This window comes from Chiroxiphia lanceolata, chromosome 6 (assembly GCF_009829145.1).
Source record: "Chiroxiphia lanceolata isolate bChiLan1 chromosome 6, bChiLan1.pri, whole genome shotgun sequence".
Taxonomy (NCBI): Eukaryota; Metazoa; Chordata; class Aves; order Passeriformes; family Pipridae; genus Chiroxiphia; species Chiroxiphia lanceolata.
Window position 1 is genome coordinate 43,863,754 of NC_045642.1, and position 13,956 is coordinate 43,877,709.

At 37.9% G+C, this 13,956-nt stretch overlaps 1 protein-coding gene across 29 annotated transcripts in view; it reads left to right on the plus strand.

Annotated features, from left to right (window-relative positions):
- The window catches only part of NRXN3 (neurexin 3), a 1,006,081-nt gene that overhangs the window by 866,606 nt on the left and 125,519 nt on the right, over nt 1–13,956 (plus strand). For all 29 annotated transcript variants that reach the window (XM_032692472.1, XM_032692493.1, XM_032692495.1 and 26 more), the window contains one exon: nt 3,689–3,860. In XM_032692472.1, coding sequence (XP_032548363.1) covers nt 3,689–3,860 — 172 coding nt within the window. The remainder of the gene's footprint in view (nt 1–3,688; nt 3,861–13,956) is intronic.

Sequence of the window (13,956 nt, forward strand, 5' to 3'; positions counted from 1 at the left end):
AAAATGGTTCCCAGTTTTCCAGGATATAGTGCCAGCACTTGATGTCTCTTCGAGATTTCAAAAACATTAATTAATCATTGTCTTTTCATGGAAAGTTTTTGGGGCAGCCCAGTAAATACCAATACAGAGAGGAAAAAATTCGCGCTTAAATGTTTAAATTCTCTTGAGCTCTTCTGGACCATGTAACTTGTATGTTCTTTGTGACTCTGCATTCACCTTTTTCCTTGCCGTATGGTTAGGATTTTTTTTCTGTAACTGCAAAATAAACTTTAAAGGTGGTCACTCTAAAGTAAACTTTCTTTGTCACATACTTACTGGTCTAGTCAATACCTTTGTATTGTAATGTGAAAAAAAAAATCCCCTAGCTGAATGTATGGGGAAAGGAATGAAAGGTCATGTCCATCATGAAGTGCTAAAGTTTAATGGTAAAGCTTGTCTTCAAGATTTAGAAGGAAGGTGGGTCTTGGTAAAAGCTGCTTTTAATGAGGTGTTGTAGTGTAGGAAACTAGAATAGAAGAGATGTTGAAAATAAATCATGGATTTGCCCCCTGTGTCCATGGTCACTGTTCTTCACTGGAGAATTTTCTTTGTGCTTTACTTTACTTTTTTTTTTCCTTCCAGGAATCCATAAACTAATTGTTGCTTTTTTTCATAGTGTCTGGTGCCCTGGAGATATAAAATACCATGAATAAACTGTATCTTGAAGTCTGTGTGTGCAGTTTGGCTTCAATAGCCCTACTTTCTGCATATTGTGTTATATTGTGTTTTATCCTGATAACTGGAACAAAACCTTTTTCATTACAAGATTCTACTCAGTCCAAATAAGAGTATTAAAAGTTGTGCTTCTGCAAAATTTTTGTTAAAGAGTCACAAAAATCTCTGCCCAGGGGTTATCTGAAGAGAGCTGGAGTAGGCCTTCCATCAGGCCCATGGGGTTTTTTGGTTGGTTTTTTTCAGACAAATTTTTGTATTTCTTAGTTGCAACAAAGTGTTATACTACTTTTAGAAGGCCTGTGTTCTCTTGGTTCTGGGAGGGGTGGGCAATCTACTTGGGATGACGGCAGCATTGGTTTGCTCATTTCCCTCCTCTCTCCATCAGGCTAAAGGCAACTGGCAGTTTGCAGTCCTTTACTTCCAGAATCTTATCCCTTTCCCAGTTTGCCCTCTTATCATTAGCCCTTCAAATAGGTCTTTTTCTTCAAGCCCCAGGAAAGGGAATGGTGAAAGGCTCTATTTCCTTTTCCTTGAAGGAGAGATCAGAAACATTTTCTTGTTTTGCAGGGAAGATTAGTTGAACTTCCCACCATCTTCTTCCCCACTTGCAAGTGAGAAAATCTTTGCCTTGCTAAGCCTGTAGGGCTTAATTCACCCTGCTGAATACCTCTTAATCCCTTCCTCTTCTGTGGTGGTGGAGATCTTTTCCATTAGACAAGGTGCAGCTCTTCATCTTACCTGCTCACCAAGGTAGACTCTTATTAGAGCAGCCACAGTTTGCAAAAGAGGTTTGATGTATTGATGGCGATTGAAAAAGCTGTATTAGAGGTTGTCCAGGAGGTTGATGACAGGGCAGCACCTTGCAAAACCACAGTATCAGTATCTGGGTTACTTGGTCAGTAGATAGTATTTGAATCTTTGATGAAAAATTTATCACTTGTTCTTTGCTAATTGCTATGCAAGTAAAGATAATTATATGCTTGCCAGCAAAAGACTCACTAAAACAGTGTTGGGAGATCACATATCAAAGAAGGGGTAAATCTGTGCCAGCAATGCTTTTACCTGAAATAAATCTCTGTTCACTGAAACCTCTCTTATTTTTGGGGTAACATTAGAGAAGAAAGGTTGGTTGTTTTCAAATGGCATCTGAGTTCGTGAATCTGCTGGGAGCAGCAATCCACTTACCTCATGTTCCAGTGTAAAAAGGAAGATGATACTGATGTCTTAAAGGAAAGTCCATCCAAAGCATAACAGTGCTTGAAACTGCATGTTTCATGCAGTACATGAAACTGTTCCTATCATGCTTACATTTAGCAGAGTCTAAAATTTACCATTGTAATGAGAGGAAAACCAAGATGCTTACAGTTGCAGTGCTAAACTTCAAGTAGTTGAACTACAATTCATTACCTCTTCAGCTACAAGACTGTTTGCTTTCCTTTCCTAATAACAGTGTTGTAGTTTGATAACAGGGGATTTGGTGTTAGGAAAACAAATGTCAAAAATGAAGTGAATTGAAGATACAAGGAAGTTGTAGTGCATATTTTGGTATGAGTAAACTTTGAAATGTAAGGTAAAGCAGGAATCAAAAAGGACCTCTCTGAGAAATTGAAATATGTCCAGGCATTTTAAGAAAATGGAGTTTTGATAACAGGAGACAGGAGTAAATCCAGGAGAGGAATCCGAGGTGGCCCTCAAGTACAAGAGGAGAGGTTTCTTTCTTATTGCTGAGATTTGCTAGTGCAAATGTAGTAACGTTAGGGTAACAGCCCTGAAGGATGGAGTCCTATGCCCACCAAGCACGTATGTAAGGCAGTAACAACAGAATTGTCTCGCACCCCTTTAGTATATGTCAGGGTTTTTTTGAAGAAGGTATATTTGCATACAGCATGGCCATCTACTCTCTGTTGTTGTTTCTTCCTTACTTTTTCTATTAAGACCGTCAGCAGAGTTTTGCCAATTTTATAGTATTGATGGCTAGCAAATGCATTGGCTTCCTATATGATACATGTTACTTCTGCCTTTCTGCACCAATTTTGGATCTGTGCAGTACACCTAATATACCTTCCTAATTGTTGACACTAGCATACTGTTGAGATAGCCTCTCCTTGAGTGTTTGAAGATACATTCCCATTAACCGTATATTGTACAGTGATGAGAATTTCTGGCATTGTTTAAATCAGTAGTATTAAATGTGGATATCTAATGTGAAGATGTTCTGGGCATGTATTTTACAATCTAAGGTCATTGAATATGGTTGTTGCTTGAACTAGGAAGAAGTGTTGTGGCTAGTACAATGGGCTTTGCCTGCTCTTCTCTTTCAGTCAGTACCTGATGGAAAGTTTTGGGAAAACAATATGGAAGACTGTGTTATTGGTTAGGCACGGCATGCTGTCTGATGTAGAAAAGCAAAAGACTGGCTGCTCTTGTCTTTTAGCTATTTTAGCAATTAGGTTCCCTCAGGTTGTCAAAGTCAGCTAATTAAATTTTTCACCCTTCTAATTCCATACATCTTTTTGCTGCATTCTGCCTGCTGGATCCCAGTTATTTGTTTTGGGGTGAGGGCTGTTTGTTTCCCAAGCAGAATAACAGAACAAAACAGTTGGTGGGATACAGGCTGACTGTGGCTATATTTCAGATAACAGGTGACTAGTAATAATCAGTAGAGATGTTGCTCAAATAACTATTTATCCACATTTCCTGATTTTAGTTGCCTTATTTCTCACCTGTCTTCTATGATGTTTTACGGGAACAAATGAATCACTGTCTTCAGCTGAATGCTGTAGAGTGTGAAACACAGTGTTTATTTTGAAGCAGAGCCAATGAAATGCGTCCTGACAAAGCTCAAAACGATGCTTCTGTGTATTCTTCAGTGCCATCTACCGGCATAATTGCCCATTAGAGATTTATGGGCGAAGAACATGCTCCTAATCGCCAGCAATTTAAAAACATTTGTTTCTTTTTTCTTTTATTTTAGGAGCAAGGCAAGATTGGTGTAGTCTTCAATATTGGCACAGTGGATATCTCTATTAAAGAGGAAAGCACACCTGTAAATGATGGCAAATACCACGTAGTACGCTTTACCAGGAATGGTGGCAATGCCACCCTTCAGGTAGACAGCTGGCCAGTGAATGAACACTACCCCACAGGTAAATATTTTTTTTTGTTTTTCTCTGTAAGTGTATCTGTACCTATAAACTAATGTTTAATCACGACTGGTTGCTATATAAATCTTTGTTACTTCATCTCGACAATAAATTGAGCGGCCTGGTGATGCATATTGTGTCTCTTGGAAAACAAACTAGTGGTCCTTTACACTGGAAGTATAAGCACGCCAGCTGTGTGGTATGATGCACATAGATCCTGCCATTTCAGAGGTCTCTAAGTGAATCCTGGTTCTGCATGGTTACAAACTCATACAACAACAAACTTGGTTTTGCTACTTGTCATGTTTTCTAAATATTTAGGGGAGAGAAGTTTCACACAGAGCTTACAAAAAGGAGAGGTGACTAGCCGCATCCCAGATACTGTGTATATAGATATGGAGTTGAAATGTAAGGAATGTGGAAGATTAGGCAAGTATTTGTTCAGACCTTATGCTTGCCTCCTAATTTTTCATCATCTGAATTTCATTTTCTCTTTTAGGTTTGCAGATACAAAGGTTGACGTCTAACCAAAATGACAGCTCTTAGTTAACTTTAAGTCAAAATGTAGTGGAACAATTCATTATCTCTTTGGAAATGATCACCCTAAATCCAGCAGAAATAGTGAACAACTGGCTCTTGAGACACTCTTGAGTCTGTTGAGGTCACATGTTTTATCCTGCCACTGGCAAATCACAGCCTCATGATACTTTATGTCACTATGCTAAAAGGTCAAACTCACTCGAAGTGAAAACCAGATTGTTGTATATGATACTGACAGTGCATAAGATAGCTGAGCTATGATGATGTGTATGGTTACAAAAGGCAGAATGAGCACAAGAAGAGAATTCCAGTGTTAACGACATTCTTCTTATTTACACGTTGTTGTCTAAGTTCAAGCCATGGTCTTACTGGTTTCCGGTATGAAGTCTAAGCAACTTTCAGTTCTTCTTTTCTAGGTTGTACAGTACTAACTCACTAACTAAGTAGTTGTGTAGGAGTTGTTCAAAAGAAACAAACTCAAATTATAGGAAATACCCTAACTTGATGTTACATACTAATTTATGTGACGTTACACTAATGAATTACTGTAAGGGGATGATTTAATCTCTTCCACTCCCTCAGAAAGTGCACAGGGAAGTTTTTAATGTGAGGAGTCTATGCTGTGATGCTCTCTACCACATATTCAACATGACCCTTTGTCAGTGTTTTGGTGAAGTGTGTGCAAAAGGGTACACTTCAATTATTAACCTTATTTCTGTGAAAAAAAATCATTTTAAATAATGCCATGACAGACATGCTGAGTTAGATTCTAGCTCTGCTATCTATTGGTTAGAGAGGAAAGTGGGCTAGGAAAAGCCCCACTGAGGATCTTTCTTCTGCCTCTGTCATCAATTATTTTGTAATATACCTCCAATCCAGTTGGCAGCCAATTACAGTCACTAAGAACCCTATGAATAAATTTTCTTCTTACATTACTTGCTGTAGTAACTCCCTAGTGTAAAGAAACAAAATATTCAACTCAATGCTTTAGAGATTTTTTTATTTTTTTTTTAAAAGGGAAAATAAATCACACTGAAAGACTACCTCAGTACCTTCTGCTTCTGCCTTGGATAAAGATATTTCTGTGTTTTCATTAGAAGATGTATGGTTTTATGGAGTCATCATTAATCTCATGTTCTGGGCTAGTATTGAGTGTATGCAGTGGTACCTTGAGGAGAAAGGACACCTTTATCTTCTGGACACCTTTTCCTTTTTGCGTGTGTATTTCAATTTCTGTCTGTTTGTAGATGATGAATTTTTCAGCCTCTCTCTGTGAAAATAAGGCTTGTGGGATCATCCTGTGTGTGTCTGCAGGTTTCTCCCTTCTTTTTTAGCTGAATATAAAAAAAGGGGCAAAAATCAAAAAAGTAAAGATCCTATGTGACTATGGAAAAAAGCAAACAAGCAAACATACAAACAAAAAAAAACAAGGGAGAAGGGCAGGGTTCCAGGCCTTCCAGAGGAAGGGACTGTGGCTTGATCTCAATTCATGTAAAATACCAGAATATCCATATAATGCAGCAGCATTATGAATGCCTCAGATTCAGAAAAAGATTCAATGAGCCAATAACTACAGGAAACCAATCCCTATTAGTACCATTTTCTCTACGGTTAATGGTTGAAAAAAAAGACTAAGCAGTAGCTTTTGAAATTAATAATTTGTTCTCTTTCACAGACCAAACTTGCATTATAGTTTCTTGTACGGAGTGCAAGACCAAACCTGTGTTCAGCAGAAATTCAACTCTGTAAAACACTTTGTGGTTGGATGGACCCAGGCTAACCCAGTGTGTTTTGACTGGAGACTGCTGAAACTGTGATTCATGTCAGACTTGTGTAGTACTAGCTGAGGAAGCCTGTACATTTTGCATAGGATCAGGTCAATTCTGGAAACACATTTATTTATACTGTTAAAAAAAAGTTATATTTGTAGCACATGCATGGTTGGGCACACTGTGTTGTCTGTAAAATGAACAATTTCATGTGTATTTGGTTTTCTACACAGTGCTGCAGCCTAATGCTTGCAAATTTTATAAACTAGCTAGTGTATCTTCCTTGTCATCACAATGGTACAATCTTCAGGCAGCAGGGCTACATTTTGAATGGCATTTCCATGATCGTCTCTGAGTTTTATTACTTGTAGAAGGATTATACATTCAACTAATAATTACTTGCTCAATGAAAAGCACAAATAAAAGTTGGATATTCATTAAATGAGCAAAGTGAGAGAATATTGGCTTTCCTTAAAACACAGTCTTCAGTTAAGTTGAAATTAACTGAAACTAGCCCAATGGGACCAAAAAACTCTAAAGATGCATTTTTGAAACTTAAAAAAAAAAGACAAGGAAGTTAAAGAAAATGAAATAGCAACAAACTTACAATTTAGGCACTGATGTTTTGGTTAATATAGCATCCAATTGCATTTCAGTGACCTGCAACACGAGCTTTCTCCTTTCTTGCGAGGACAAGGGTTAGAGAGAAATGGTAAAAAGGAATTAGTTTGGAGCTAAGGTTGGCTAAACTTTGCGACTGAAATAATCCAAATCATTAGGGATGATCTCTCATCATTAGTGTTGTTCCAATGCTGCTGGAGTTTCTCTTACTGGACAGTAAGACTGAACAGTGGCCCAGTACAGGTATCTAAGACAAAGTACCTGAGATGGCAAATAGTAGCGTTAGTACTGAGGCTGCTATCTGCAATTCATCTGTCATGGTTCAGCCAAAACCATTGAGCTATTTATGATTTATTTGCATTAGTTTCTCCCTTTCTGCTCTCTCTCAAGAACACAATAAGGAGATGACGTTTTCCATAGGCTGTACTGATAGCCAACTTCTTGATGCTTGATTCATTAAGTTGGTCATGACAGTGTGTTTCTCAGTCAGGGTATAAATCTCTTGCTATGCTCTAAGGTATAGGTCCCATGACTGCTTCCCTTCTGTTATCTCACAAGCTTTCATCCTTTTGTGTACCTACAAGAAAACAGGCTGTGCTTGGACACTGTTGTTTTCTTGCTTTTATGGTCTTGGTGAGAGCCTTCTCTGTATCTAAATAAATACTTACAGTGATGAAGTTGGAGTCATTTTGGACCAAGAGTTCAGGAAGAGGAAGCACGTGACATGTTTTTGTTTCAATTAGAATAAACCTATCAAATTTGAGACAGTTCAGAGAAATTTTCAGAATAGTTAAAAATAAATCTGTCTTCACACAAAACTGGGATGTTTCAGTCCCTAAATTTTCATTAGTTCTTAGATGTGAGATTTTTTTTCTCTGTTCACTCACTTTTCTTGGAAAAAATACTTTATGTGTTGCCAGATTTGTGGTGTATGTCAAAACAAGCCTGATATTCCTGTTCATTCATCCGTGCACCAACTACATTTTCTACAGTAGAAAAAAACCCCAAAACTAGTTGAAGAGAAGCTGTAGAGTAAGTGTCCATGACACGAAAATAAAGTCTAATTGGAGTAATATTTTAAAGGAGAAGATTAAAGGAAGGAAGGCAAGAGGTGGAAAGGAGTTGTCATTTAAAGGGGTGCATGATTTAGGAAGATAGTTGTAGCCTGGATTTTTTTAATGCATTTTAAAAACTAAGACAGCACTAAGCAACTGGATTCTTATCAGGATTCATTAGTTCATCCACACACTACATATTTTATATTTTTCGCCTTTATCATTCTCTTGAGTGATCTCAGCCTTCTTGTAGTAGCCTCTGCCCTATCAAATTACATTAATTTGCATTTCTTTTGCTACTGAATAAGAGAAAAAACAATTCATTCTCTATGTCCCTACTTCATTTGCTCTCTCAAGTACATTTCTGAGAAGATGGATTTCTGGAAAAGCTGGACAGTTAGCTCTTGACAGCAGAACTAACTGCTCTGGCTCATAGTGTGGTCAGATAAGTGCCTACCTATAAAACAAAAAGTTGAATCTGAGACCCTGATATATGTGCTGAGGTTTTCCTTCAGAATAGTTCCAGTTCCAAGAACTGGATGTCCGTGGACATTTGGGGCATATCTTCTGGTTTAATTTCATTTGAAAGCAATCCAATTTGAACTACATCTTTGGTAGTCTATGTGAGACAGTCTTTGTCTGAAATATTATGCTTTCTAGAAACACAGGTTAAAGTGATAGTGGTTTAGATTCTCCTACCTATCTGAAATGTGAAAAGCATCAGCTCTGCCTTGCTATAATATATTTTTTGATTTACTTGGTGGAAAGTTCTGAAGTAACTTGATTTGTACCAGACACTTCATGTAAGACATGGAAGAAAACTGGTTGAGTTCCTACTTACTCCTTTCAATATGTTTTCTAGCAAACTGAAGGAGTACTGTGACTATGGAACTTCATAGTCTGCTTTGAAACAGATCATTTCTTTTCCTACTCAAGCCATTTATCACCTTTCCCTGGATATTTTCAGTCTCATCCCACAAGTGGCATGGTCTTTTTGTTTAATGATTTCCCACCTCATTCCTCTACTAGAGGGAGTCTGAGGAGGCTTTCTTTTCTTTTCTTTTCTTCTTTTCTTTTCTTTTCTTTTCTTTTCTTTTCTTTTCTTTTCTTTTCTTTTCTTTTCTTTTCTTTTCTTTTCTTTTCTTTTCTTTTCTTTTCTTTTCTTTTCTTTTCTTTTCTTTTCTTTTCTTTTCTTTCTCTTCTCTTCTCTTCTCTTCTCTTCTCTTCTCTTCTCTTCTCTTCTCTTCTCTTCTCTTCTCTTCTCTTCTCTTCTCTTCTCTTCTCTTCTCTTCTCTTCTCTTCTCTTCTCTTCTCTTCTCTTCTCTTCTCTTCTCTTCTCTCTCCTTCTCCTTCTCCTTCTCCTTCTCCTTCTCCTTCTCCTTCTCCTTCTCCTTCTCCTTCTCCTTCTCCTTCTCCTTCTCCTTCTCCTTCTCCTTCTCCTTCTCCTTCTCCTTCTCCTTCTCCTTCTCCTTCTCCTTCTCCTTCTCCTTCTCCTTCTCCTTCTCCTTCTCTTTTCCTTTCTTTTCTTTCCCTTTCTCTTTCCTTCCTTTCTCTCTTCCTCTTCTCTCCATTCTCTTCCTCTTCCTCTTCTCTCCATTCTTTTTGGTTTTATTTATTTTTTATCAACAACATTTTCTTTCTCTCCCTCTGTGATTTCACAGCCATGAGAAAAATAGCTTTGTATCTTACAAGCTAAATACAATTACTGCTATCAAAACTGGAGTCTTTCTCTCCCTGTAAATGTCTCTTGGAAGCTGATAAGCTGTTCAAGGTAAACTGCAGGCTTCTGCCTAATCCTGAGATTAAACATAACCACCCAGAAGACAGCAAGAGATAATTGGAGGGGGGGGAGGGGGAGACAAGCAGGAGAGGAAGAGAGGAGGAGAAAGTGAGATCCTCTCCTGAGATATTAAGAGGACATACAGAAGGCTCAAGGTTATTTGTAAAGGAATTACACAAAACACACAAGGGCTTGTTATGATGAGGAATTTCCTCAGATAATGCAGTGGTTGTTGAAGTTGTTAAAGACAAAATTTAGCAGGGATTTGTTTGATATAAAGCAAACAGCTCCCACCCATGACTGATGATTTTTATATATTATCCACATCTTGTCCTTGAAGCAGAGGGTCTCACAAGGTTGCATCCAGATTCTTTGTGTATGCTGGCTTAGGTTCATCTCACTGGCTTTCTGCTGGATATGGGAAGACAGTAGATTTCCCAAGAGTGAAGCAGGGGACTGAGCCAGCTTCTCTCTGATCCATGTTTTGCTACCTGCTGACCAACCAAATGAGGGAACTTAACCCTTCTATTTATGAAACAGAGTTAACACTAATCTTCTAGGAAATACGAGTGCCATAATTATGGACAAATAGTGTGTGATGCCTCTAGAGTCTTCAATTATACCCAAGGCAGAATTACTGAAGATGAATTGTCTTTATGAGTCAGTCCAATACACTTGAAAAAAGCAGCCTCGGTTCTCAATATATAAGTTCTTCTTGATTTTTTTTTCATTAGTGACATTTTAGTTTTCTCCCTCTGTACTATTTTAAGGTCTTGTGTTTCTTAAAGCTTGTCTGTATTTTTTAACCTTTATCAATGGGATATTACCTCTCCCAACTTTGCTTTATTTAATTTATAATGCACTAGACAAGAAGGAGAATATAAGTTTAGATGATCTAATAGCAGCATCACTGGGGAAAATAAGAGAAGACTATCCTTTATTCAGCTGAAACGTGCACTGACATTTTAAATAATATGTAATATTCTGATTATTAGTTCTCTTGATCTCAGTGATACAAAGTCTAATGCTGATTGGACATTAACAAGGCAAACTTAAAAGTAGAACTACCTAGGATGTCTGAGCCATTGCAACAAGTTCTTCCCTTCTAAGTTTGTACTTACCCCTGCGCATTACCCCTGCACAGCTCATATCGTACTACTGCAGTGATTTCCAAATGTTTGGAACTGAGACTTATTAGAGAAAATCACTAGTTCTCTGTACTTTGTAGAGCCTGGCTCCTCCCCCACAAATTTACTTTCTCTCTTGCAGAGTGATTTTGATATCTCATTCCCTCTTCTTCCCACCCCTCAACCCCCTCAAAAAATCTGGTTTTTGCCTTCTTGTGCCCCTTTATCAATCCCTTACTTCCCTCAGACTCAAGGCAGTTATCATCTCCTCACTTCTGAAAACAAAGTAACAGTAAGAAGTTTGGCTGACTCCAGTTGTCTCCATAAAGAGGCACATGGATCCTGTGCTGGACTATTTAGAGTCATTAATGAGACACGTTTCTTGATCTGCAAGCTGAAGGGATTTTGTCGTGGTACTGCCAGATGCCACTGTGGTCTTAATATTTTCCTATCCAAATGCCCTTGTGAGTGGGCAATGAGTATGGAAGAAGAGCACTGAATTTTGATTAGACCTCTGGGCTGAATGTGATCCCCAGGCTTCTTGTCATATACATTTTTGTGGGTTTTGACTTTTCATATTGTTCTCATTTTGTAGGACTTAAATGAGCTCTCAGATGGTTCCTATCAGCATGAATTAGAGACAGCATATGAAGTGCCTTTGACAGATTTACTGCATTTCATAATGAGCCTAAAACATATAAAAAGACAGGGTTAATAAAACAGAATTGGAGAAGCACATTTTGAAGGCTGTACTGTGACATATGTTGAAAGATCTGCCAAGAGGGATGATTAAAGCATGACAAGTTGATGAAATCAAGAGTTGATTGTAGCTTGTCACTGCAGGGCCATAACATTTATAATGTATTTATAATATATTTATAAGGTTGAAAAACTGATAAATATGGCTACATGATATGAACACTCAAGTTTTGGTCCCCTGTATCCACTGACATAAACGTATACACATTAAGTCACAAGCAAACAAACCTACTGTGGAATTTGTGCAAGACCACCCATATTAATGCATGTATGTCCATACTGGATGATGAGATTGGATCTGGCATTATATAAAAGTTACATAAATGTTGCCATGATGCTCACAGTTTTACTTCTGTGTACTTCATGTTTTGCTTTCCTACACAAAGAATGAAGCTGTGGTTCATTTCCAATTTGCCCCATTCTCAAAGAATTTCATGGAAATGCTGTAGAGCTTCTTTGTCTTCCAAATTCTGTCTTTGAAGACAGAGAAAAGGAAAGACAGAAAAAAAAAAAAAAAGTGGTTATATTTTGTCTTCCAGTACACATTGCTCCTATTGCAGTTTTGTTTCTCAAAACTGATCCAGGCTCTTGTGACACACTGCATTCAGTCTGAGTGAGCTGCAAGCTTACCTTCAGCAAGTACCTCAAGCCCATGTGAGTGGCAGTCTGTCAAACACTGGAATTTCTGTCAGCTTGGCATTAAGAAAGTAGGAAATGCATGGGTTTTTATGAAGACTTGTAAGGTAACCAAGCAAAACAAACAGGACAGTATCATTTAACAGCAGTAGGAATGCAAGAAGGAGTTTACCTAAGGAGGGATACACACAGAATAATATCTTCAGGCAGGTAGCCATGACCATCTAATTTCCACCCAGGGTCCCACAGATAGTCCTTGAGATGTGTGAAAGAGGGGAGAAGAAATAAGAAGCATTCTACTGCGGCAGTCTTTTTTACTGCTTAGTAACAGTCACATAAAAGGTTGTTCTAACATGTAAATACATGCCACAGAGGCAATACTAGTTTTAATTTAGCCTAAATACCTTATCTGGTTTATACCCTGGATAAAGAAAATACCACTAGAAAGTGCTGACCATTTGAGGAAAACTTTTTGTCAGTGCTGTCCAAAAGAACATATATATATATTATATTGCTGCATGCTATTAGTTGAATTAGTGTAGCAACATTCTTACATCTGCCTGAATCAGACTAGATGTGCAATATGTCAAATCTACAGGTGAATACCAAATACATCAGAAGAAAATTTGCTTTAGTGGTCAAAATGACACTTCTGTCCAATTGTCCTGGATTTGAGATCTTTTCTCTTCTGTTCTCCCAGAGTCTGTTTGTTCATCTAATCAAGCTTCTTGAGCCTAAGAGCAGCGAAGTGTCTGATGCTCCAGAGAATTACAGTAACCCACCTTGGCAACAACAAAAATATGCCACAAACGATGTCATTCCTAAGAAATTGCCCTATTATTATGCTTAGTTTGTGATCTGAAATATGAAGTCACATAAGCTGTGTGTGTTTATATCATGTCTACAGTCATTACATTTATATTACTCAGTTGGAAAGCAAATGTTTCCTTTTTTCCCCTCATTAATTTATCCACAGAGACACGATTATGTGGAAATACTCCCACTTCTTCTCCAGCTGGAATTTCATAGAGGCTACTCTGCTGTATTGTGACCACGTTGCTCATCCAAGTTTAAAGGATGACAAACCAAAACCTAGGCAGTTTAGTGGCATCTGTAATTTTTCTCCATTTCTCTTATTCTTTTTCCATTTATAATCTTGATTCTCAAATCTCAGTTATTTTCTCTTAGTCCTATGGACTAGGATTCTTCTTAAGATAAATTCTTGCAACACAAAGTGAATGCTTATGCAAAGTTCTATTAACCTTTTACAATGGTGGTATGGCATATACTATAACTCATGAAGAAATGAGCTTTAAGATTCCCCAGTCGTAGGCTTGCTCTGTGTCAGAATGATCACTTAAAATATGCCAAGATATAGCATCCACAGGGCACTGATGCATCTTTCTGCCTAGTTGTTCTCACCCTTGTGGTATCTGATGTAAGACCCCTGGGCTGAGGGAACTCCCTAAATACTGGCATTGCATTCTTATACTACAACAAGCCTTTGAGTCCCAGCCCCTGAGATATGATGGTGCAAAACAGATTGAAACCCTGTTGTTTTTTCCTTGTATTTCTTTGACATCCAGAACATTTCTTTCTAAAATCACTATGCCATTTTCCATTAATAGTAATTATGTACTGAGAGACATAGGTATATCCTGATAGTTTGGTCTTGCTAACAATTCCGTGCCAAAATACACAGCTACTCATAAGCATGTGTATCCTAGCTGTCTGAATTCTCAGATATTATGAACTGTTCTCGTCTGTTTGTGTCCACTAGTCCATGATTGTATGAGTGTCCAGCTACCAAAC